The sequence below is a fragment of the Aquarana catesbeiana genome, linkage group LG08, assembly GCF_042186555.1.
Source record: "Aquarana catesbeiana isolate 2022-GZ linkage group LG08, ASM4218655v1, whole genome shotgun sequence".
NCBI classification, from domain to species: domain Eukaryota; kingdom Metazoa; phylum Chordata; class Amphibia; order Anura; family Ranidae; genus Aquarana; species Aquarana catesbeiana.
The window spans coordinates 26,734,390-26,757,702 of record NC_133331.1 but is presented as its reverse complement, the minus strand read 5'-3'; the positions used below and the strand labels follow the sequence as shown (position 1 = coordinate 26,757,702).

The 23,313-nt window shown below is 43.9% G+C and overlaps 2 protein-coding genes across 3 annotated transcripts in view; both read left to right on the top strand.

The window, feature by feature from the left end:
* The window catches only part of LOC141105649 (alpha-2-macroglobulin-like protein 1), a 583,128-nt gene that overhangs the window by 475,542 nt on the left and 84,273 nt on the right, over nt 1-23,313 (top strand). The gene's annotated exons all lie outside the window — the stretch shown is intronic.
* Nucleotides 1-23,313, top strand: part of LOC141105416 (alpha-2-macroglobulin-like) — a 162,132-nt gene that overhangs the window by 91,625 nt on the left and 47,194 nt on the right. Inside the window, 2 exon segments of the mRNA XM_073595279.1 lie at nt 7,057-7,154; nt 8,360-8,536. Of these exon segments, the coding sequence (XP_073451380.1) occupies nt 7,057-7,154; nt 8,360-8,536 (275 nt within the window).

Here is a 23,313-nt window from a genome sequence, read left to right as displayed (position 1 = left end):
TATGTAAAACAAAAATGGTATAATTAGCACACAGATATTTGATGGCAGAACTAGAAATAGGAAACATTGCTTGGAAGTGGGGTACAATTGTCTATTTTAGCCGAGTTCCAAGATGTATTTTTTTTATTGGCCTTTGTCAAGCTGCAATACTTTACCTGTTTAGTACAAGCTTCACAGATGGAGACCCCCCTATAGTATACACTGGAGCACCTGTGTGGCCCCCTAATAAAAATGGTGTTCTTGTGTCCCACACTAGTGCTCCAGTGTCCAGATGTGAAAACAGCTGCTCAGTGTCCTCTCCTTACACACAATCTAGTTGGCATTTCATTCTAGTAACAAACCCATCTACACAAACAACTATTTGGCATCCAAGTAGGCCCCAAAAAAATGTGGGAAAATGCATATGGCCTAAACAATGGTGTTTTAGAGGCCGAAAGAAAAATGTTTGATACGAACGAATAATGGACCCATGAACATTAAAGTTGCCCTTTTAAACGTTACAATTAATAAGAAAAGCATATGGAGCAGCATGAACACAATAAAGACAGAAAGAATAGGAACACAGCACAACTACTTACTTTTTTGCAGCACTCTCCGGATCTTTCGGTACTGCTCTGGCTCTCTCAATTTCAGGTCCGACCACCGCTTCCTGAGCTGATCTTTCGATCGTCGTACCCCGAAATTCTTCTGCAGGCTTTTGATCACTTTCGCCATGATCTTGGCCTTTCTGATATTGAGGTTGGGGTAAGGCCCATACTTTCCGTCATAGTCGGACTTCTTCATGATGTCGACCATATCCAACATCTCCCCAAAGGACATATTTGTGGCCTTAAAATGTCTCCTTCTGGATCGGGACGTGTCCGGATCCGGACTCTCCTCCTCCTCCTTCTCGTTCCTGCAATTAGCACGCACTCCGCCATGTGCTCTTCCCCCACTGCGCCGAACGAAAAGGGGCGGGGAATAGACTAGAAAGAACGTCAGGGGCGGGCGGAGTTACACGCATGCGCAGTGTGTATAAAGGGTAACACGCGTGCGTATTACGTACGATCTGTGAGCGGAGGAAGGAGCATTGGACGCGCCGATCGTAAGAATGAAGGTAAGAGAGAAACTTGTACCTATACTGCTTCTACATTGAAGCCTATATTGTAACAAGATTAGGAGAGTTTTGTCTGACATTAGGCTTTGTCTTGTGTTGTGTCTTGCAGTGAACATGGATATGCTAATGAAAGATAATGACTTCATGTCAGTATTCCTAGATATGTTAAGGGAGCTGCCCTGTCTGTGGGAGATTAAACACCCCCATTTCAAGAACCAAGCAAAGAGGAAGGCAGCACTGGAGCAATTGTGTGAAATTGTGAAGCAGGTGATCCCCACGGCAGACATCACCTATTTAAAGATATTAATTGGTGGCCTGAGGAGTACATATCTGAGGGAGCGCAAGAAGGTCCTGGATTCACAGAGATCCGGAGCAGCAGATGACATCTATGTCCCCATAATGTTGTACTACGACAGGCTGCATTTTCTGGCAGGCCAGACTGAACCCAGGCCATCCCTCTCCAGTCTTCCTTCCATGCTTCCTTCCCTCCCGGCTGAGGCTTCTGACGCCCAACCTGGGCCTTCCAGGCAGCAACATGTGGAGGAGCCCAGATTGAGCCAGGTATAGCATTCCTCTAAATATTTCTGCTTGTCCAATCAATGATGTTAACTAGATGTTAGTTGGGAGTACTAATTTATGATTGTGATTGATGAAGCAAAAACTAAAACCATGTCCTTTTTTCATACACAGGGAAGTCGCAGCCAGGAGGTGGCCGGGCCGAGCCGGCTGGCTGATCTGCAGGTCCCTCCACCCCCCCTGAAAAGAGAAAGTGGCAGTAGGAGGAGTGCCCTAGAAGAGGCTACCAGAGGACTCTTTTGGAGGGCTACAGAGGTCCTGGGAGCACGACAGACCGTGGAGGAGGACATTGCTGCCATCATTGCATATAAAATGCAGAGGATGGAGGAGGGCCAACAAGTCATGTGTGAGGCGCTCATATTGGAGGCTCGTAACAAAGGTATGAGGGGCCAAATGATAGTTCAGACACACCTTTGCAATGGTCCTCCTCCTCCTCCTGCAGCTCCTCCTCCTCGTCCTCCCTCTCCTCCAGGTCTTCCCAGTCCTCCTCCAGGTCCTACTCCTCCTCCTGCCACATCTCCAACTGCACAGCCACAGCCGGGAAGGAAGCGTGAAAAGAAGACCAGAAAGTGAGGACCCTGGATCCAGTCTGGTCAGCCAAAAAATGCAGCCTCTTGTGGTACCACAGCCTGGGGACACAGATGTCATCTGCTGCTATCCGGATCTCTGCGAATTCTGGACCAGACTGCCCTCCCTTACATATGGACTCCTCAGGCCACCAATTTTGATGTTCAAGAATTGATGTCTGCCGTGGGGGTCCCAGGCTTCGCTAATTTCTCTTGTTGATCCAGTGTTGCCTTCCTCTTTGTTTGGTTCTGATCCCTTAATAAAGGATTTTTGTTTTGAATTATACTCTCCTATGTGTTTTACTTCAAAAATGACAGTTTGTTTGTGAGGATTCAGGTACATTTCAAATATACAATGTGAAATGAACAAGGGACACCAACACCAAACAATCTCCTTGAGATTAAATAATAAAACATATCAATGGTGTTGGAGTAACTTCACACACAAAACACACACAAAAATATTCTGGAGTAAAAATAAAAACATTGAACAAAGATCAGCCTTTGAAAAAATTCAAACATTAAAAAAAAAAAAAAAAGGCTTAAAATCCCCAAAAAAATTAAATAAAAAAAAAAATTCTGTCAGATGTGACAACTAATAACAATATATTCAGGGAATCCCAATAGAAAAACAAAACTAAAACTTTGTGAGAAGTGTGTGTGAATATGAGCAGCAAAACTACTTAATTCTTGTCACATTATAAAGAAGAAGAGAGTGCGCTGTATTAAACCATTTTTAACATTGCAGCGTGACGAAAGTGCTGTATCCATTGCGAACGCTAAGTTTACCAGAACGAGCTGTTCCGTCTTGGAATTTATCTGAGCATGCGTGGCACTTTGTGCGTCGGAACAGGCCACACACGGTCGGAATTGACGCGATCGGATTTTGTCGTCAGAAAATTTTATCTCCTGCTCTCCAACTTTGTGTGTCGGAAAATCCGATGGAAAATGTCCGATGGAGCCCACACACGGTCGAAATTTCCGACCAACACTCTTCGATCGGACATTTTCCATCGGAAAATCCGACCGTGTGTACGGGGCATTACAGTTTACTGCTTTGTAACCAAGATGGTAAGAAATTACTGTGAATTCTATAAATGGGGGATATTGAAAAACAAATATGTAATGCGTTTGTTTCTGGACCCAATAACCATACCCCACCATAGAAAATTTCCCATGTATGTGCCTTTCCAATGCAAATTTAGGTAAACTGACTACGAGTGTGTAAGCAGAGCCCAAGCACTGGATACCCAGAGGGAAGGAAAGACACACAGAGACCTGAATTTTCAAGGAAGTGTATTAAGGTCGAAGTCGCAACAAAACAGTAACAAAGCCTATGTGATGGCAACAGTCTGGTCAGCAACATCTACAGAGAACTGTGTAACAGTAGCCTGGAGTGATACACTAATGCTGAAAGCACCTGGCAGAGGGAGCAGCTGGAAGGCGGGCGTGCAACTGAAGAGGGAAGGCTCCTATCTGTAGAATAGGCGGACAGTCCCTACTCTGTCCCTCCTCCACTGGTACCTCTCCTTAGTCAGTGGGTCACCTCCTGTACCTAACAAAACCACACGCAAAATGCATGCCAACTACAGCGAGTCAGTACTTTTTATAAGCATTGCCCCATCAAAGGTGACTGCAGAGGTCATCTGGGGTAGCAGTACCCAAATGGACAGCTGTTCTCCTGATGACACTTATGGAGGCCTCATAGGTTCATTCTATCCTCCACTCTCTATGCATGGTGGCTGCAGAGCAGCACCACCTATGCAGGGAGGAAAAAATACACCTGCCTACAAGTGCCCAGAATATGTACCGAAATCTAGAAAGCTAAATAAAGGCCAGGTGCAAGAAAACAAAAAAAGTATTTTCAGAAGGATAGTGAAGGCAAAAGATTTTTTCTTTTCATTTTGGATAAGGTAAGGACAAGTTATAACCCCTGTAAGGTTGTTTTGTTTGCCATCCCATTCCCATTGGGAAGATTTCCCTTTAGCCCTGTGCCAAATCCACATCAGGAAATGAGAGGAAATCCCTACAAAGGCAAACCCTGGTAGTCACCAAACCTACTTTATCCACTGGAAGATACCCTATCTATTCCAGTTCTGAATGCTCATATATAGGGCTTTTCTTTCCCTTTTGGTTATCATGGTCACAGGACTAATAAAAAGAGTGAACCTCTTGAACTGGGACACAGAGGGCATCAAAAATGGGTCTAACCCATTTTCACTCTATCCAAAACTTTAAGCTAAAGAGGAATTGCAATATTTTACTTGACATTGTAAACTGATTCCATATTTCTCAAAATCACATTTGTGCTTTTCCTTCATATAAATACAGTGATACATTTTACAAATGTGCTTTGCCAACTTCAGGAAGCACAATAAGAATAAGTGATAATCCTGTAAGCAAAAAAAAAAAAAAAAACAACAGCCCGGTTATGTGACCCATCAAAGTCAAAAATTGGCTACCCTTCAATCACACAGATCTCTGCTGCCACAATAAGCCACACCATGCAATGGGACATAAAATTCAGGGTGATAGACAGATGCATAACTTATTGAAGGGAACATTTTAAACTTGCATGGCATGGCCTCTCAATGGATACAGAAAATTGAGCATTGTAATTTCCCTGAAAAAAAGTGTGAAATTTCAGTGAACTATCACCATTTTGGCAAAGTGTATAGGAGAATAGGAAATTACAAAGGCTTTTGGTAAAAAAGCGCTTTTACTCTTTTACCATAGACTTTCTCTTGTGTCAGAAATGGCTCCTCCAAAGCCTTGATATTTACAGTACAGGATAAAAAAAACTGATGGAAAGAAGTAAAATGAAAAAGTTAATGTGACAGTACACAATACATTTAATAAATACAGAATCCTGAATTAAATGAACTAAAACTACCTGAAATAAACACCCCCCGCCCCCCAAAAATAAATAGCAGCCGAGGGTAATAGGAACGTCATTATGCGGGCTCTGCATGCTGTACAGCCATGTGCATGGAGGATTGAACGATTGGAAAAGGCGTCCCCGTTTACCCTTACCTCTTTTTCTGGAGACAAGTTTGGATTTTCCCTCACTTTCTTTCTAGGTGACAGTGGTCACCACTACAAACAGAGAGTGTGACTCCCAGTGGGGACACAGACAGCAATAAAATCCTGTCTAACCTATCCTCTACCCAAAAGTAAAAAAAGGTTTTGCCTACAGATATAATTTGCCTTGATGAAGCTGTGTGCATGTCTAACATCTAATCATACACTAGGGTAACACCTATTTCTGCAAACTCCCCTTAAAGTGGCGTTGAGATCTATCTAATTTAATCAAAGTCTGGATTTGTAAACTTTGATGTATATTACATGTGTTATGGTATATACACATACACACACGCACCCAAATTAAGTTTTAGTCAGAGCATGAATAACATATATGGCCTATATTAGTGGTTCTCAACCACTAGATAATGGCCAGCTTCCAGTGGCATGTCCAGCTTTCATATTTAGGGGGGACAGGGACAAAAGTAGGGGGGCAACTATGAAATGCATATATATATATATATATATATATATATATATATATATATATATATCTATATATATATCTATATAGATATATAGATATATAAATATATACTGGGGCCCTTTACTACGACCCCACAATGGCCCTTTCACATGTTCTGCAGTGAGCTCCCTTCCTACTGTATGGGGGTTCCCCAGGGTGGCAGAAAACAAGATATATATGTCACCAGCATACCAATAAAATATAAGGATTCAAAGCAGTGGGAGAACTATCAGGGTTGCAAAGGTTGTCTTGCCTCCGGGGCCCTGGTGTTCTGCCACTGTGGGGTTTCCCAGCCTCCTCTTGCTGTCCTGTCCCTGCTATTGACTGCTCTGGTTTGGCATCTCTTGGAATTTACAGGCTGGTTCTCCTGTCCTAAGGATGGGAGAAAACAGTCTGTTTTTTTAGTAACTGAGAGTCCTGGTGGAGTCCTTCCTGCAACTCGCTCTTCTCCTTGGCAATGAGGATGCAGGGGAAGGAGCAGATCGGGCGGCCATGGTTGTGTGAGCGCTCGCATTATGCAGTGTCAGCAAGCAGAGGGAGGGGGGAGGAATCACCCGCAGGAGCTGACTGGGGACTCTCTCCCTCTTAGACATTGATTTTTTGTAAAAAAAAAAAAAAAATTTTTATTGGGGGGGGGCACATGGTGGGGCACAGCATAATGTTGGGGGGTCAGGGCCCCCTCTGCCCCCCCCCTAGGGACGCCATTGCCAGCTTCCAGGCCACAGTCTCCCTCCTCCAGGACTTTCAGCTATCTGCAGATCACCAAACCCTTCCACAATACCTCCAAATTCCCATATAGCTCCCAAACTCTCATATTTGCCAGTTGTGCCCCTAAACCTCCCCCACAGTGCCATTGGCCCCCTGAGAGCTCTTAGCCCTCACAAAGCCCTTAGCATCCCACAGGGCCTCCTAACCTTCCACAGTATCCTGCAAAGCCCCCAGTGACTCTGACAGACCCCAGCCCCCTCCAGAACCTCATCCTCTACAAGGTCATCAAGTCTGATGCAGAGTACTTTAATTCCCCCAGAACCCTCATCCCCACACTGACAACCAACCCCATTCAGAGCCTCCTGGCATATTAAGAAATAGTTGGCTTTTCAAAAATTTTATTGTGTTGTAAGTATAAACTTTTTTTTTTTTTTTTTTTACTGTTGGAGCATGAAAGGTTATAAAATAATTTACTGAGACCTGGTCTCAATAAGGTTGAGAACCACTGATCTATATCGTTGTTGTATTTTGCTTGTTTTGCCTTTATGTGAATCTAACACCAGTGTGTTTACATCAGGAGAATCAAAGACAGAGAACATCTTTCTGGAAATTCCAGAGAATATTCTAAAAGATTCTGAAAGAGCCTATATAACCGTTCTGGGTAAGTTGTATGGAATCACTTAAAGTAAATGTAAACCCTAAACCTCTCTTGTGATTTCAGTGCTAAAATGTTAGCACACTAATACACTAGTATTAGGATGTGGCCTTTAATTTTTCCTATTCATAGATACATAGTTCTTCCACCACTAAATACAAAAGAAGACTTTGGCATTTTTTCAAAGTAAAAAGATGTGGACTTCAGATCGTTCTATTCATTGATAGTACACTAGTAATTGGAAGTGACCATCAGATCTTTCTATACATAGATATTACACTAGCATTAAGATGTTGCCTTTAGTTCATCCTAATAATAGATAGTACACTAGTAATACGTTGTGGCCTTTAGATCTTTTTATACATTGATAGTACACTAGTGATGTTGTCAACAGTAGTGAGTTTTTTAGGTCTTCCTATACTTAGACATTGTTGAAAATAAGATTTTTCCTTCAGTTCTTCTTGTACTTAGCACACTAGTATTCCATACAGGACATTTTAACTACTATCATTAGCCCATATAAAACGGTTCAGTAGATTGTATTGCAGCTTTTCAATAAAGTAAGCAGTCACATCCAGAAGAGTCTTACAAGAGGATTATCTACACAATCTCCTGGAACAGTAAAATATGAAATTTATTTGGTGGTAACTTAGGCAGCTTAACTCATCCTCTCTGGGTCCTGCTATGTGTAAAGCAATAACAATATGCTTCCTGGAAACAATTAAATACACAAGACTCTGACATTTCTTGATATTTGAAAGATACTCGTTGATTGATAAAATAGAACGAGTCTAGAGACGGGTAACAAAAATGGTGAAAGGTGTGGGGAAATGACCTCAGGAACTTAATATGTACAGTCTGGAGGAAAGAAGGGAAAGGGGAGACATGACTGAAACCTTTAAGTACATCAAGGTGGTGAATAAGGTTCAAAAGGGCAGTTTTTTCAATATGAAACCAAAACAGAACACGGGGACATGACCTCAAACTAACTGGAGGAAAGTTCAAAACTAATCTTAGAAAGTATTATTTTACTGAAAGGGTAGTTGATCCTTGAAATAAGCTTAGAAAAAAAGTTAACAAAAAAACAAACAAAGATAAATAAATATATAAAACAAACAACAAACAAACCAAAAATAATGGACAGGCTTGATGGACTACTGTCTTTTTCTGCCATCACTTTTCTATATTTCTATGATTTGTCTCTTTATTAGGAGATCTGATGGGCACAGCCCTGGAAAATCTGGACCGGCTCCTGGCCATGCCATATGGGTATGGAGAGCAGAACATGGTCCTCTTTGCCCCCAACATCTTCATTCTGCAGTATCTGGAGAAGACTCATCAGCTGACGGATGGGATCAAGAGAAAAGCTATCACATTTCTCAATAGTGGTGAGCTACTCATTACGATAATTATGATAAAATATCTATCCAAAATTGTTATTTAAACCTTTGCATTGAGATTAACAATAATGTTTAGACTATCTGCTGACATCCACTAGTCCTGATGACTGTCTTTTTTTCCAGAATTATATCCTCATGAACAGTGGTGGCTGGTGAAGTTTGGGGGGCGCCAGACCCCGCCCTTTCTTTTGACCCCTCCCACTTGGTGAAAATGGGCGTGGTTTCATTGAAATAAAGGGCGTGGCTCCAGGTGGTGTGGTTAGCATCTGAGATGAACGAGGGATGGAGGGGGAGGGAGGGACAGCAGGCCCAGACCCTACACAACAATAGAAATAGAAGTATTCTAGAAAGTTTAACAATCAGCAGATAAGGATACTCTAAACACCTGGTGTTAGCACTTCAATCATCCCGGCACCATGGTTGTTATGGTGTCAGGATGATTGAAGCTCATTATTACATTGTATTATAAAGTGAAACCATTCAACTCACCATAATGCAGATTCAGTGGAGCCCTGAGCGTGTCACTTGCCACGTTGCCTGCCACCAGATGCCATCAGGTGTCCCCAGCGAAGTCCGTCCTTACATCAGGTGCCCCCAGCAGAGTCCGTCCTTACATCAGGTGCCCCCAGTGGAGTCCGTCCTTACATCAGGTGCCCCCAGCGGAGTCCGTCCTTACATCAGGTGACCCCAGCAGAGTCCCTCCTTTCATCAGGTGCCCCCAGCAGACTCCCTCATTACATCAGGTGCCCCCAGCAGAGTCCCTCCTTACATCTGTGTCCCCATCAGCGGAGTCCCTCCTTACATCTGTTTCTCCAGAGGAGCCCCTCCATACATCTGTGTCCCTCCTTACATCTTTGTCCCCCCGTCAGTGGAGCCCCTCCTTACATCTGTGTCCCCACAGGAGCCCTTCCTACATCTGTGTCCCCAGAGGAGCCCCTCCTTACATCTGTGTCCCCAGCAGATTCCCTCCTTACATCAGTGTCCCCTGTGGAGCCCCTCCTCACATCTGTGTCCCCAGTGGAGCCCCAACATACATCTGTGTCCCCAGCGGAGTCCATCCCTCATGATTGGCTGGCAACCATTCAACGGTATACCCTTTATCGCAGGAATATAGAGGGTAAAAAAGGGGGAGGGGCATGCCTATATATCAAGAATAATGTGCAAGTGAATGTGAGAGATGACATCACTAAGGGAGCTAGGAAGGAGGTGGAATCCTTATGGGTAGAGCTCCAAAGGGATGAAGCTAAGGGGAAAATAATACTGGGAATATGCTATAGCCCCCTAACCTGGGGGAGGAGGGGGAGACGGATCTCCTAACATAATTTGGATTAGCAGCAAGGATGGGAAGTGTTATCATAATTGGGGTATTTCAACTATCCAGACAGACTGGGCAGAGGGAACCGCGCATTTATCTAAGGCTCACCAGTTCCTAAATGTCTTGCGAGACAATTTAATATGTCAGATGGTAGACGCACCAGCTAGAAATAAAGCGTTACTGGATCTACTGATTACCAATAATACAGACCTGATCACGGATATGGAAATACGGGGCAATTTGGGAAACAGCGATCACAGGTCAATTGGCTTCAGCATAAATCACACAAATAGGAAACATAAGGGGAATACAAAGACACTGAATTTCAAAAGAGCCAACTTCCCTAAACTACAAACTTTGCTAGAAGAATTGGGATAAAATCTTAGGAACAAAGAACATGGAGGAGAGATTGGTTTGCTTTAAGAGCATATTAAATAAGGACATTAGCCAATGCATCCCATTGGGAAATAAATTTAAAAGAGCGAACAAAAGTCCTGGATGGCTTAACTCCAATGTAAAAATGCATATAAAAGCAAAGGAGAAGGCCTTCAAAAAAAAATACAAGCTTGAGGGATCATCATCAGCATTCAGACTTTATAAAGAATACAACAAGAAATGTAAGGGTGTAATTAGGGCGGCTAAGATAGAACCCGAAAGACACAGGAGAGCAAAAAAAATCCCAAGAAATTCTTTAAGTATGTAAACAGTAAAAAAGGGAGGACAGACCATATTGGCCCCATAAAGAATGAGGAATGACATCTGGTTACAAAGTATAAGGAGATGGCAAAGGTATTGAATTTATTCTTCTCCTCAGTCTTTTCAAGAGAATCGGGGGGCTTCAGTAACCAAAACCGCAGTGTTTATCCTCATGACACATCACAGGAAGCACCTCCGTGGTTAACAGAGGACAGAATTAAAATTATACTTGGGAAGCGTAACATTAATAATTCTCCGGGACCGGATGGCTTGCACCTAAGGGTACTTAGGGAACTCAGTCAAGTAATTGCCAAACCATTGTTTCTAATTTTTACTGACAGTCTACTGACTGGAATGGTACCAGCTGATTGGAGAAAAGCCAATGTAGCACCAATATTTAAAAATGGCCCAAAATACATCCCTGGGAATTACAGACCAGTTAGCCTAACATCAAAACTGTATCATTAGCAGTAATCAGCATCTTGCCAAACCAATCTATTAACCTTCTATGAGGAGGTGAGTTGCCATCTAGATAAAGGAAGGTCCGTATATGTGGTGTATCTGGATTTTGCAAAAGCGTTTGACACAGTCCCCATAAACGTTTACTGTACAAAATAAGGTCCCTTGGCATGGACCATAGGGTGAGTACTAGACATGTGCACACTGAAATATTTTGTTTCGGAATTTCGTTCTCGTCCGAAAAATACATTTATTTAGTTACTCCCGAAATGTGTTTTTATTTATTTAGTTTTTCGTTAAAAATTGCATTCATCCGAAAATCCAAATGAATTAAGGTTGAATCTGTCATTGAAGGCTTATGGTGTCTGTCGAATGTTCAAAGAAGATTCGACGGAGCAGCTAAACTGTATGTGTACATTTCCGAATTTTCCACCTACAAGCTAGCTGTAGTAGAATTCCAATGTTGTATGACTAGTAATAATTATATTTATTAATTATTTTACTAGTCAACCAACATTAGAATTTTTCTATAGCCTATTGGAGGATGCATTTGACCGGAAATGTACGATTGCAGCATCGTACAGTTTAGCTGCTCCATCAAATCTTCTTAGAACTTTCGACAGACACCATAAACCAAAGATTTGATGCTTGTATGTTTTTCGTTGCTTTGTCGTTCATGTTGAATGGTCTACTCTACCCCAACAGTTATCCAACTTTCACATTCGTTTCTCAATCTCCAAGTGCAATGGCGGGCGCGGCATCTGACGTTGTGTCAGATATTAATATGGCATTATAATATAGAATCTATAATAATAAATCCGGGCAGCCTCTGAGGCTATCACAACACTAGCAACACTAGTATCACTATCAAGTTCACAACACTAACACAATAGCAGCAGATTATTATGAAAAAGTTAAGTTGAACTGTAGCTCGCTTCACTATGGTTCTGCTGCTGTGCTTATGCTTAATTGCTAAATAATTCAGGTTCTCTGACAAACGGACCAGCTAAGATTGACTGTCTTCTGAAATGATTCAGTGTGTGTGTCTCTCTCTGCTAGCAATCGTAAGTGAAAGTAAGTTGGCTGTACGTGTGTACTTAGTTCTAGCTATTTTACTGCCCCTCTTCTTTGGTTACAATTGGCCAATAACATTCATCATCATAATTATTTTTATTATACTTCCCCCACACAATTCCAGCAGCGATCTTTTCTCTCTATGTCAAATCTTTTCTCTCTATGTAGAATAATCTTGGACTAATAGAGTTAAGGTTAGGCACATTCGACCACAGGTTCGATAGACACAGATTGTTATTGTCAGCATCATGTTAAATCTCATATCTATATCGAACTGTTGTCACAACGAAAACGAAAATAAAGCATTTGTTTATGTCGGATCTTTCGGTTTTCGTATTCTGCGCTTTCGTTATCGTTTGTTAAAACGATAATGAAAATACCTGAAATTCGGACTAAAATTCATTCGGACGAAAACGAATGCACATGTCTAGTGAGTACATGGATTGAAAACTGGCTACAAGGGCGAGTTCAGAGGGTGGTGATTAATGGGGTGTACTCGGAATGGTCAGGGGTGGGTAGTGGGGTCCCACAGGGTTCTGTGCTGAGATCAGTCCTGTTTAATTTGTTCATAAACAACCTGGAGGATGGGGTAAACCTTTCAATCTTTATATTTGCAGATGATACTAAGCTAAGCAGGGAAATAACTTCTCTGCAGGATGTGGAAACCTTGCAAGAAGATCTGAACAAATTAATGGGGTGGGCAACTACATGACAAATGAGGTTTGCATTTGGGTGGCAAAAATATGAATGCAATTTATACACTGGGAGGAGAACTTTCTGGGGGAATCTAGCATGGAAAAAGACCTACGTGTCCTAGTAGATGATAGGCTCAGCAATGGCATGCAATGCCAAGCTGCTGCTAAAAAAGCAAACAGAATATTGGCATGCATTAAAAAATGGATTAACTCCAGAGATAAAGTGATAATTCTCCCACTCTACAAGACTCTGGTCCGGCTGCACCTAGAGTATGCTGTCCAGTTCTGGGCACCAGTGCTCAGGAAGGATGTACTGGAAATGGAGCGAGTACAAAAAAGGGCAACAAAACTAATAAAGGGTCTGGAGGATATTAGTTATGAAGAAAGGTTGTGAGCACTGAACTTAATCTCTCTGGAGAAGAGACGCTTGAGAGGGGAAATGATTTCAATTTTTAAATACCGTACTGGTGACCCCACAATAGGGTAACATTTTTTCGTGGAAGGGAGTTTAACAAGACACTAAAATTAGAAGAAAAGAGGTTTAACCTTAAACTACGTAGAGGATTCTTTACTGTAAGAGCAGCAAGGATGTGGAATTTCCTTTCACAGGCGGTGGTCCAAATGTCCCCATTTTCACTCTCCCTGTTATGCACCTGTACTCCAACCCCATTTCTTACCCACCTAAAATTATGAGACCACACTTTGACTTTGGAGAATAAATGCCCATAGCAGCCTTTTATTAAACAATACAAATCAATAACTCCAATATCAAATATATATATAAATATAACAAAATATATATATAACATATAACATAAATAACACAACTTGTCATTTAACCCTAGTCTGTTGGTCTCTGACGGTGACCCACATTCCACCACATATACCACCAATGCATTGCGGGACCTTTTCCAACCTGATAGGCCTCCAGCTGTAACCGCTCGGAGACAACCCCCTTCCCGCAGTACAACCATTACAGTATTCCATCAACCTTTTTGCTGGAATACACCGGAGGGGCACATACTACCGATGAGCCCCCCACCCCTTTTTCATCATCTACGTTTACTGCCACCTGTCGGAGACCAACAAGAAACACAGCCACAGCCCAGAAAGGGCCCACCCAAGCTGTCATGACAACCTTCTTCACTCCTGAAAGAAAGAAACACACACACTAACAAATACACACTATAACATATAGGGAGGGAGGGTGGGAAAAACTGCCTCCTACTTCCACTTCTTCTTCACACTGCCCGTCTTGGCTCCACCTCTCCTTTAAGTACAGCCACCACCCCCACTAAACTTCTCTGTTTCCCCTTCCCTCTCTACACTCCCATTCCGCCTTTCCTAATTCACCCCTTCTGTGTCTCCCTTAGACACACTGTCATGCCCGGCCCTACCCTATCAATCCCTGCTGTCTTTTCCATTCCAGGCCTCACTTGACCAGTGTAGTCCAAATGTCCCCATTTTCACTCTCCCTGTTATGCACCTGTACTCCAACCCCATTTCTTACCCACCTAAAATGATGAGACCACACCTTGACTTTGGAGTATAAATGCCCATAGCAGCCTTTTATTAAACAATACAAATCAATAACTCCAATATCAAATATATATATAAATATAACAAAATATATATATAACATAAATAACACAACTTGTCATTTAACCCTAGTCTGTTGGTCTCTGACGGTGACCCACATTCCACCACATATACCACCAATGCATTGTGGGACCTTTTCCAACCTGATAGGCCTCCAGCTGTAACCGCTCGGAGACAACCCCCTTCCCGCAGTGCAACCATTACAGTATTCCATCAATCTTTTTGCTGGAATACACCGGAGGGGCACACACTACCCATGAGCCCCCCACCCCTTTTTCATCACCTACGTTTACTGCCACCATCAGAGACTAACAAGAAACACAGCCACAGCCCGAAAGAGTGACAACCTTACACTTGAGGGCACCTCCACACCTGCAGGGCCTGTTGGATCCCCTCCTGCAACCCCATAGTCCAGAGATCAGTCTCCACATCAGAGAGGTGAACTCCATCCCTCCGCAAATAGATACCAACATTTGTCTCTAACTCTCTGTGCCTGATCACCATGCCCCCATTCTGAGCCACAAACCTCCCCACCACCTTATTAATGCGTATGCGGGTCTTATTAATTTGCGCCACGGACCTATCCCTTCGCCAAGTTGTCCGAGCGACAATGTCAGACCACAGCAGCAAAGTACTGGGGAAATTTGTACGTAACTGTATAAAATCTGACTTGATGTCCGCGATCAGATCCCTGCCCGGTTGGACCCCCAAATCATTTCCCCTGCATGTATAACTAAAACATCGGGTGGTCTATCCAACCTCGCATACCTCTCCACCTCCGTTACCACCCTGCTCCACATCATTCCGGGCATTCCTAGCCAGCGCACATAAGCCTCCCTCCTTGATATTCACAATTGTCTGCCATCCGGTCTGACATCTCCTCTCCTGGCCCCCCAACAAACATATGAGTGACCGAGGATCCAGACGAGGCATATAGAACCTCCATCTGAAACGAAAAAACAAACAAAACAAAGGTAGCATCACCCATAACAATGTACCTCTTAAAGAAAAGCCACAACATCATAGCATGTGAATCCAGCCTACCCACCTGCATTTTTTTTTAAATTATTCTACCACCAGTTGAGGCCTTATATAGGTACGAAATCTCCTCGATTCCCATCTCCCAATCCTTCGCACAGCCGCCTCATCCAACCCACATCTGGCAGCTTCAGTAGCTGCCCCGATGCGGAAGGAGTGTGAAGCGTATTCCACCCACTCCAACCCAGCCCCTGTAAGACATCTCCTGAACAGAGAAATGAACTGGAACTTCGACAAATAGGACCATCCTCGTGTCTCAGGAATGGCCCTTCCCCAGCTGTTCTAACCTTCAAAAATTCCCGCACCGCTTCCATAGGGCATACCTTGCACCCCGGCAATGTGAACAGCAACACATCCACCCCTTTTCCCTGCTGATCCGTTTTGGACCTACGCAGCCGCAAACACACCCTGTCCTCATCCACCCGCACATCCTGTTCCAAAATCCCCCTGCCAAACTCCACGATGGGCTCACTAATTCCCCAATACGGAATGCCCTGTAAAATGCCAGCGAGAACGCCGCTGTAAAAAGCAAAATCTCGTAACTCGAGGTACACACTGAACTTAAAAACCCACAGATGGACATTAGATTCGCAAAAGTGACAGGCCGTCTTGTGTCTTTTTTCTGGTGCTGTTTACGATAACCTTTTATTGCACGCCTAACCCAGAAATCTTTTGTCAAATCCCCCCCCATTAATTTGAAAAATAACGACAGACCCGCCATCTTCCGCTCGATGGAAGAAACCGATCCCCCCTTCTCCATGTTCCTAGACACAAAATACAACACCAACAATCTTACCTCTGACCCCTCCTTGCTAATCCTGGCTTCCTGTACCAGAGACAACCGTTCCTTTCATATCTTTGCGTAAGCCGCCCATGTGGACTCACTCACTGACTGCCGAATCCACCCCATGGTGACTTCAATGCCAGCTCCCAGATCCAACCCGGGCAAGGAACTCCTCCCTTCTCTGCGCCCGGAGCCAACTCTCTGAACCTGTCCCACTAAAATCGAGACAAGGAGTCAGCCAGAGTGTTATCAACGCCCGGGATATGAACAGCATAGATAAAAATGTTCAAGTGCAAGCACCTCAACACCAACTGGCGCAAAAGCCTTATGACCGGTTGTGATGATGCTAACATGCGATTGTCCACTGGAACCACGCCCATGTTGTCACAATTCAGTCTCAATTTCAGATTCTGGCATGCCTCTTCCCACAGTTCTATAGCCAGCACCACTGGAAAGAGTTCCAATAGCACCAGGTTACGAAGGAACCCCGCTTCCACCCAGGACTGGGGCCAAGGCTCCGCGCTCCATCGCCCCTGAAAAAACGCACCATAGCCCGTGGAGCCCGCCACATCTGTGACCAATTCCACATCAAAATTACTCACCGGGCCAGGCATCCACATGGATCAAGCAGAACGCAGATTCTATGTCTGCCTTTGCCATAAGCGCCCCTTTTCCATAGCACCTAACCCACGCCAAATGACATGTAGGACACTGCACGCTTCGGGGTCAATGAAATCATTGACAGAACCCCCCTTTGGAAATGATAAGTGATGAATTAGGTGGAACTTGTTTAGTTCCTTCTTAGGCACCACCCCCAATGGTGACACCACTAGAACCTGCAAAGGCTTTTTGGCAAACACCCCCCATGCAACCCATGGCCACTTTTGCAAATTTTTCCCCCACCACCCCCGGATGCTGTAACGCAGATTTTAAATTCCTTGCCATTGGTGGAACTACCGACAATGAACACGGAATCTGAAAACCATCCCGAAACCCCGAAGCCAGTAGCATAGCCGCACCTGGTGCCAACCCACCTGCTTCTTCCTCGATGTGGGCCGAAAGCTGGCTGTGTAGCCATTCCAGTCCCTTTGTCGCTGCTGCCGCTCTCAGTTGTGCTAGCATCTTGTCGATGTCAGCCATTGTGGAGGAGCAGTGAAAAACTGCCTCCTCTTTCCACTTCTTATTCACACTCCTGTCTTGGCTCTGCCTCTCCTTTAAGTACAGGCACTCCCCCCCACTAAACTTCTCTGTTTCCCCTCCCCTCTCTACACTCCCATTCCACCTTTCCTAATTAACCCCTTCTGTGTCTACCTTAGACACACTGTCATGCCCGGCCCTACCCTATCAATCCTTGCTGTTCTTTTCCGTTCCAGGCCTCACTTTTTTGTTTCATGAATGTTTGTATGGGGTGCTCCTCAATACCCACCCCAGTGTTTTGACACCCGTTGAGTGTTCTGTATGGAACCATCAGAGAAGTAGCAGCCCAGAACAAAGTCTATCTGTACAGCACATTCACTTCACATTGGCACCAGAGAAGAAGGATTTAATTCTGTGACAGATCCAGGAATATCAATACCTCACTCACACTAGGCCACCACCTACACATTTGTTGTTTCAACCGGCAGGAAGAACCTGACCAATGGATTTGGGCTTTACAAGCATTCTTATTCAGGTCCCCTTTATGAATTGGGAACCATTGTTTGTATTAGAGTATTGATAAAAGTTGGTTATTACAAAGGGTCCCCAGCACTCTTTAAAGCTAGCCAACAAGTAAGTTGGCTATAAAATGGAAAATTGCATCTAATACTTACCGTAATTTTCCTTTTCTGATGCCAAACCATGGCAGCATACTAGTGATAGAGCTACGCCTCTTGATCACTCCCTCAGGACCAGTGAAAGTGAATAGCATAAATGAAGGCATTGTTAGCCGCCACCTCATTCTTTGTAAGAAGCTAAATCCCGCAACGCACATGGGTGGGCTCATATGCTGCCATGGTTTGGCATCAGGAAAGGAAAATTACGGTAAGTATTTGATACAATTTTCCATTTTTCTGACGCCAACATGGCAGCATAGTAGTGATAAATAACTAGCTGATAGGGTGGGATCTACTTGTTAAACCAATCTTCTAATTAGGATGAGACAGAGGACTGAATAGTCCTTCCTACAAAGTCCCCTGATGACAAGGCCCCCGGGTCTATTCCGTCAAGTTTGAGTAAGAATGTTGGAGGGACCATGATACCCCTGTACAGATGGGCACCATAGATTCTCTTGAATGTGTTGCCTATGAGGCTTTAACCGCTCTGGTAGAGTGCTCCGCCGCTGCTGACAGAGGCTCACGACCTCTAGTCCTATATACACAACCAAGCCTGCTAGGATCCAGGGAGTAACCTCTTTCCCTTGATGATTCCCAGCTTGAATGACAAAAGGTTTATTTAGATGACCTGAAAGGGACAATTGTGATGTTCTGGAAAGTTAGGCAATGTCCAGCTGTCTGTCTGTTAAATAGCAGTCTGTTGCTATGTTTGATGCAGAACCCAACTCTACTCTTTCTGGAAAGAAAGGAATATATATATATATATATATATATATATATATATATATTTTCTTTTTACTTTAAAGCTCCAAGAGCTTGAATCTCTGATAACCTTCTGCTTAAAGTTCTTGCAATTGATACTGCCTTGTAAGTAATGGCCTGAACCGAACACTGCTCTGTTGGAACAAACGGTTAAACTGATATGAGATCCAGCAACTGCAATAGATCTTCCTTCCTTGGTGACCGACTCCTCACAACTGCCCTCAAAAGTTGTACAAACTTCAGGATTCCTGGCCCATTCAAATCTGTTATTGCCAATATAGCCCACACTCGTGAGCTATGTGAGCATAGGCTAAGGCCTGGAAGAAGTATAGAACAGCCAGGGCTGGACTGGGACAAAAATTTGGCCCTGGACTTCATCCAGACTGGCCCACTTTGAAAGGTCTCTCCCATGCTGGCTTGCCACCCAAGCCCCCCCCCCCACTAGCCATTAGCCGTTCTACATTATTTCTCTTATAGGCAGTACCAGTGGGGAAGCTAGACATTATTTCACCTGGGGCAAAGAATCAGTTTGGCGCCCCCCCCCCCCCCCCCCAATGGGACAAGATTAGGCAGGAAAGTGAGGCCGCCCTCCTTCCAGATCGTATGATGAGCTTCTCAGTGTTGACTCCTGAGCATCATGTCTGTATTCAGGCGCGCTGCATAACTAGCCAGGGAGAGGAGGTGAGCACTGCGGGGGGGGGGGGGAACAGAGGACCGGAGGGAGGCAGCGGTCCACTGTCACTGAAATCGGCCCACTGAGCCATCGGCCCACCGGGAAACTCCCTGTAGTCCCAATGGCCAGTACATGCCTGAGAACAGCTGACACTGGAAGGGCAGTAGGATCAATGTCTCACCCTACCAAGAAAAAGCAAACTTGTTCCAGAATTAGACCTAGATGTTGTAAGTAGAATGTCTTCTCGCACACAACAAAATAGAGATAACTCTGGAGTGAAACTGGAGAAACCGGAGTTGCCCATCCTCCCCCTTTAGTAGGAGAAAATGTCTTCTGTACCCTGAAATGAATGGCCAGGGAAAACCGAGGGCCTCCTGGTCAATATGGAGGACTGGCTATGACAGCTATGTTCTCCCTTGACAGCCTCAAGAGGAATCTCATTTACGGGAAATGTTGGGGAAAAATATATAGGTTAGATTGCGGTCCCAGGCAAAGACCAGAGCATCTGCCCCTTGCGCCTTAGGATACGGAAACAAAATCAGACCAAAGTTTGTGATTACTGTGGGAAACGAGGAGGTCTGTCTGTGGTAGGCCCCACCTGTGGACCTGCTCAGAGAAGACCTCAGTCATAGACCCACTCATTGTGCTCTGGGAAGCTTGTACTTGTTCAAAAGAAAAATCTGCTGGGAGGTAAACTGCTTCCGAAATTTTGATGGTGATCTTCCATGCTATTGATGGTGATCTTCTATGCTATTGAGAGAGGTAAAGAGGGTATACTCCCGGAATCTATGAGGGAAGCCTTGATAGTCTTAATTCCCAAACCTGGAAAGAACCCACTAGAATGTGAGTCATATAGGCCAATTTCTCTGATTAACTCTAAAGTCAAGATATTGACCAAAGTGTTGGCCGGTAGATTGACATTGGTGATCCTTAAACTGATTAACTCAGATCAAACGGGATTCATTCCAGGCCGTTGTACCCAAATGAACCTTAGGAGATTGTACGTCAACCTACAGACTGAACACATAAACACAGGCCACAGAGCAATAGCATCCTTAGACACAAAAAAAGTGTTTGATTCCGTGGAGTGGGATTATCTTTTTTCCCTTCTCAGTATGATGGGCTTTGAACCGCGGTTTGTGTCATGGGTAAAGCTTTTATACACAGATCCCCAGGCGAGTATTAGAGTGAATGGATTAATATCGAACGCCTTTAAGATTTATAGAGGAACGAGACAGGGGTGCCCTTTATCTCCTCTCTTGTTCGCTCTGGCCATAGAGCCAATGGCGGATAAACTTAGGACCCACAAAACCATAACAGGACTTTCAGTTGGGGATCTGGAGGAACGTCTATCATTGTATGCGGATGATATGCTCCTGTATTTGGAGGACCCTGTTGAGTCTTTATCTGCTGCAGTCTCCTTGATCCGGGAATTTGGAGATTTTTCTGGATTCAGAATAAATTGGACCAAATCGATTCTTTTTCCTCTAGATCCACAGCCGAATATGAACTTGCCTGCTCAATGTCCATTGGCTGTGGTGACACAATTTAAATACCTAGGGATAATGATTAAATCCCCAGTGAGTTTCTTCATTGAGACAAATCTATGGCCAATAATTAGAACATTCATTGACAAAATACAAAAATGGAAAGATTTACCACTCACACTAATGGGAAGGGCCAACTTATTTAAGATGATCTTTTTGCCCAAATTTCTTTATGTGCTCTCTAACGCCTGATTTACATTCCAAAAAGGATATTTTCATACATTAACTCCCTGTTAACTTCCTTCCTTTGGGGCAACAAAGCAGCTAGGTTGTCCCTGGAACTATTACAATTATCGGTACAGAGGGGAGGTTTGGCGGTACCTGATCTTCGCCTGTACTACTTGGCTTTACAACTGGTACACATACACTGGCGAATGTTTCCACAACTGAATAATGCCACAATCGTGGTTGAAGCAGCGGTGGTAACATCATATGAAACGCTATTAAACTTCTTCTTTAGGGGAGAAGTCCCCACAACAGACGGTAGGGCCATGCTTAAAACTGCAAAAAGGACACTGGGAATTTGTCTGAAACACATATAGCACAGATAGCCCCCTTTACTTATCACCAAATGCCCCACTATGGTATAACCCATGCCTAAAGGAGTTTCTCCATTTGGAAGACGGACATAGATGGGCTAGGTATGGGCTCACGTACCTTCACTAACTATTTGAAAATGGGAAACTGAAATCATTTGCACAAATAAAGAGGGAACTGAATGTTCCAGAATTTTGGGCATTCCAGTTCACTAGGTTGAAGCATGCTGCTCATGCTCAATTTGGGATGGAATCTGTCTCTCTTGAGAACCCTAAATTGGAGAAACTCCTTGATCTCTACTTATTACAACACACTTACAGACAAAATAACTCCCAAAGAAAAAAAGCTTAAGGAACGATGGATAGCTATTATCCCATAGCTTACAGAGGAACAGTGGGGGGGAAGTGCTGATCTCATATCTGTCCACAGTTATATCAGCTAGAGATAAACTGATCCAACTTAGATACCTGCACCAAATGTACTATACTCCGTTGAGGTTGTATAAAATGGGGCGAAGAGACACTCCCACATGCCATAAGTGTCTGGTAGCAGAGGGGTCATTTCTGCATATGGTCTGGAAGTGTAATAGAGTACGCCCACTATGGTCGCAAGTAACGCAATTTATTGCAGATACATTTGATGTACCAAACATCTGCAGTCCGTTGCTGGGTCTACTGGGTATCATAGTCGATGCATAGGATACATAGGATACATTAAGGTGAAAAAAACACAAAGGTTTACAACCCCTTTAAGCCTATTACACACAATGAGATTATCAGACGAATGATTGTCCATTTTTTTTGCATGCTAGTCTTATACCGAAAAGGAAGAGGTTACTAAAGAATGAAGATTTCGTATGCCAGAATAACATTTTGGAAGTGATGTAATGTATTGTATTTTCGGATGAAAACTGTACTGATTAAATTGAAATCGTACCATCTGGTATTATATGAGAAAAAAAGAAGATCTCAAAGAGGGCCCAAAAGGGTTCGACCTCTTCCGATCTGCAACTGGACACTAACCAACCTCCCCTGCGAACTCCAAACAGGATTGGGTAGAAAACCTGCAATCCCTCTTGAGTCTGAGGTGTCTGTAAGCATTGTAGCAGCCCACCCACTGTTGTGGTGGACTCCGTGGGAGAGAAATGGTCTGGAGGAGGAGCAGTGAGGAATCTCCCAAAGTGATCATGAGTGTCTGATACCTTCATTCAAGGCTCTGTACAGCATGCTGTCCAGAAACCCGTGAAGCGTGCCTTCTAGGTCTTACCTTAAGAGTCTGGGTATGCACTTGTGTGATTGGCTCACTGATTTTCCCAGAAGTCTGCACTAAAATACAAGTCAGATTTTTGGCATCCACTGCTACAAAAATATCATTTTTTGCAAGATACTCCCAATAGGAAATCATGCCTAAAGGGATGCAGACCCTGCCACTCTCCTCAGAGTCCTGCAGGTGCAGCAGCTGGTTGATAATTATTAAACCATTCCCATTACACTCACCCAGTACATGGGCTGGATATTGCTGGTCTGCCGGCACTTGCAGATGCTACAGTATGTAGGAGCAGGTTGACCTTTATCTTGTTCAGGGTACACAGTTTCGACAGCCTGTTACGGGCATTTTTCTCGAACCCCTTCCATTTTTCCCCACTTTTGTTTCTAGGAATCAATACGCAGTCCAGGGTCTCAACCATATGGCCTCCCTAGCCGCCAAAGTGCTAGGGTGCTCTTCCAGTGGTTATACAAGCAACTAGGGGGGACTTCCTGGTCAGCCTCCCT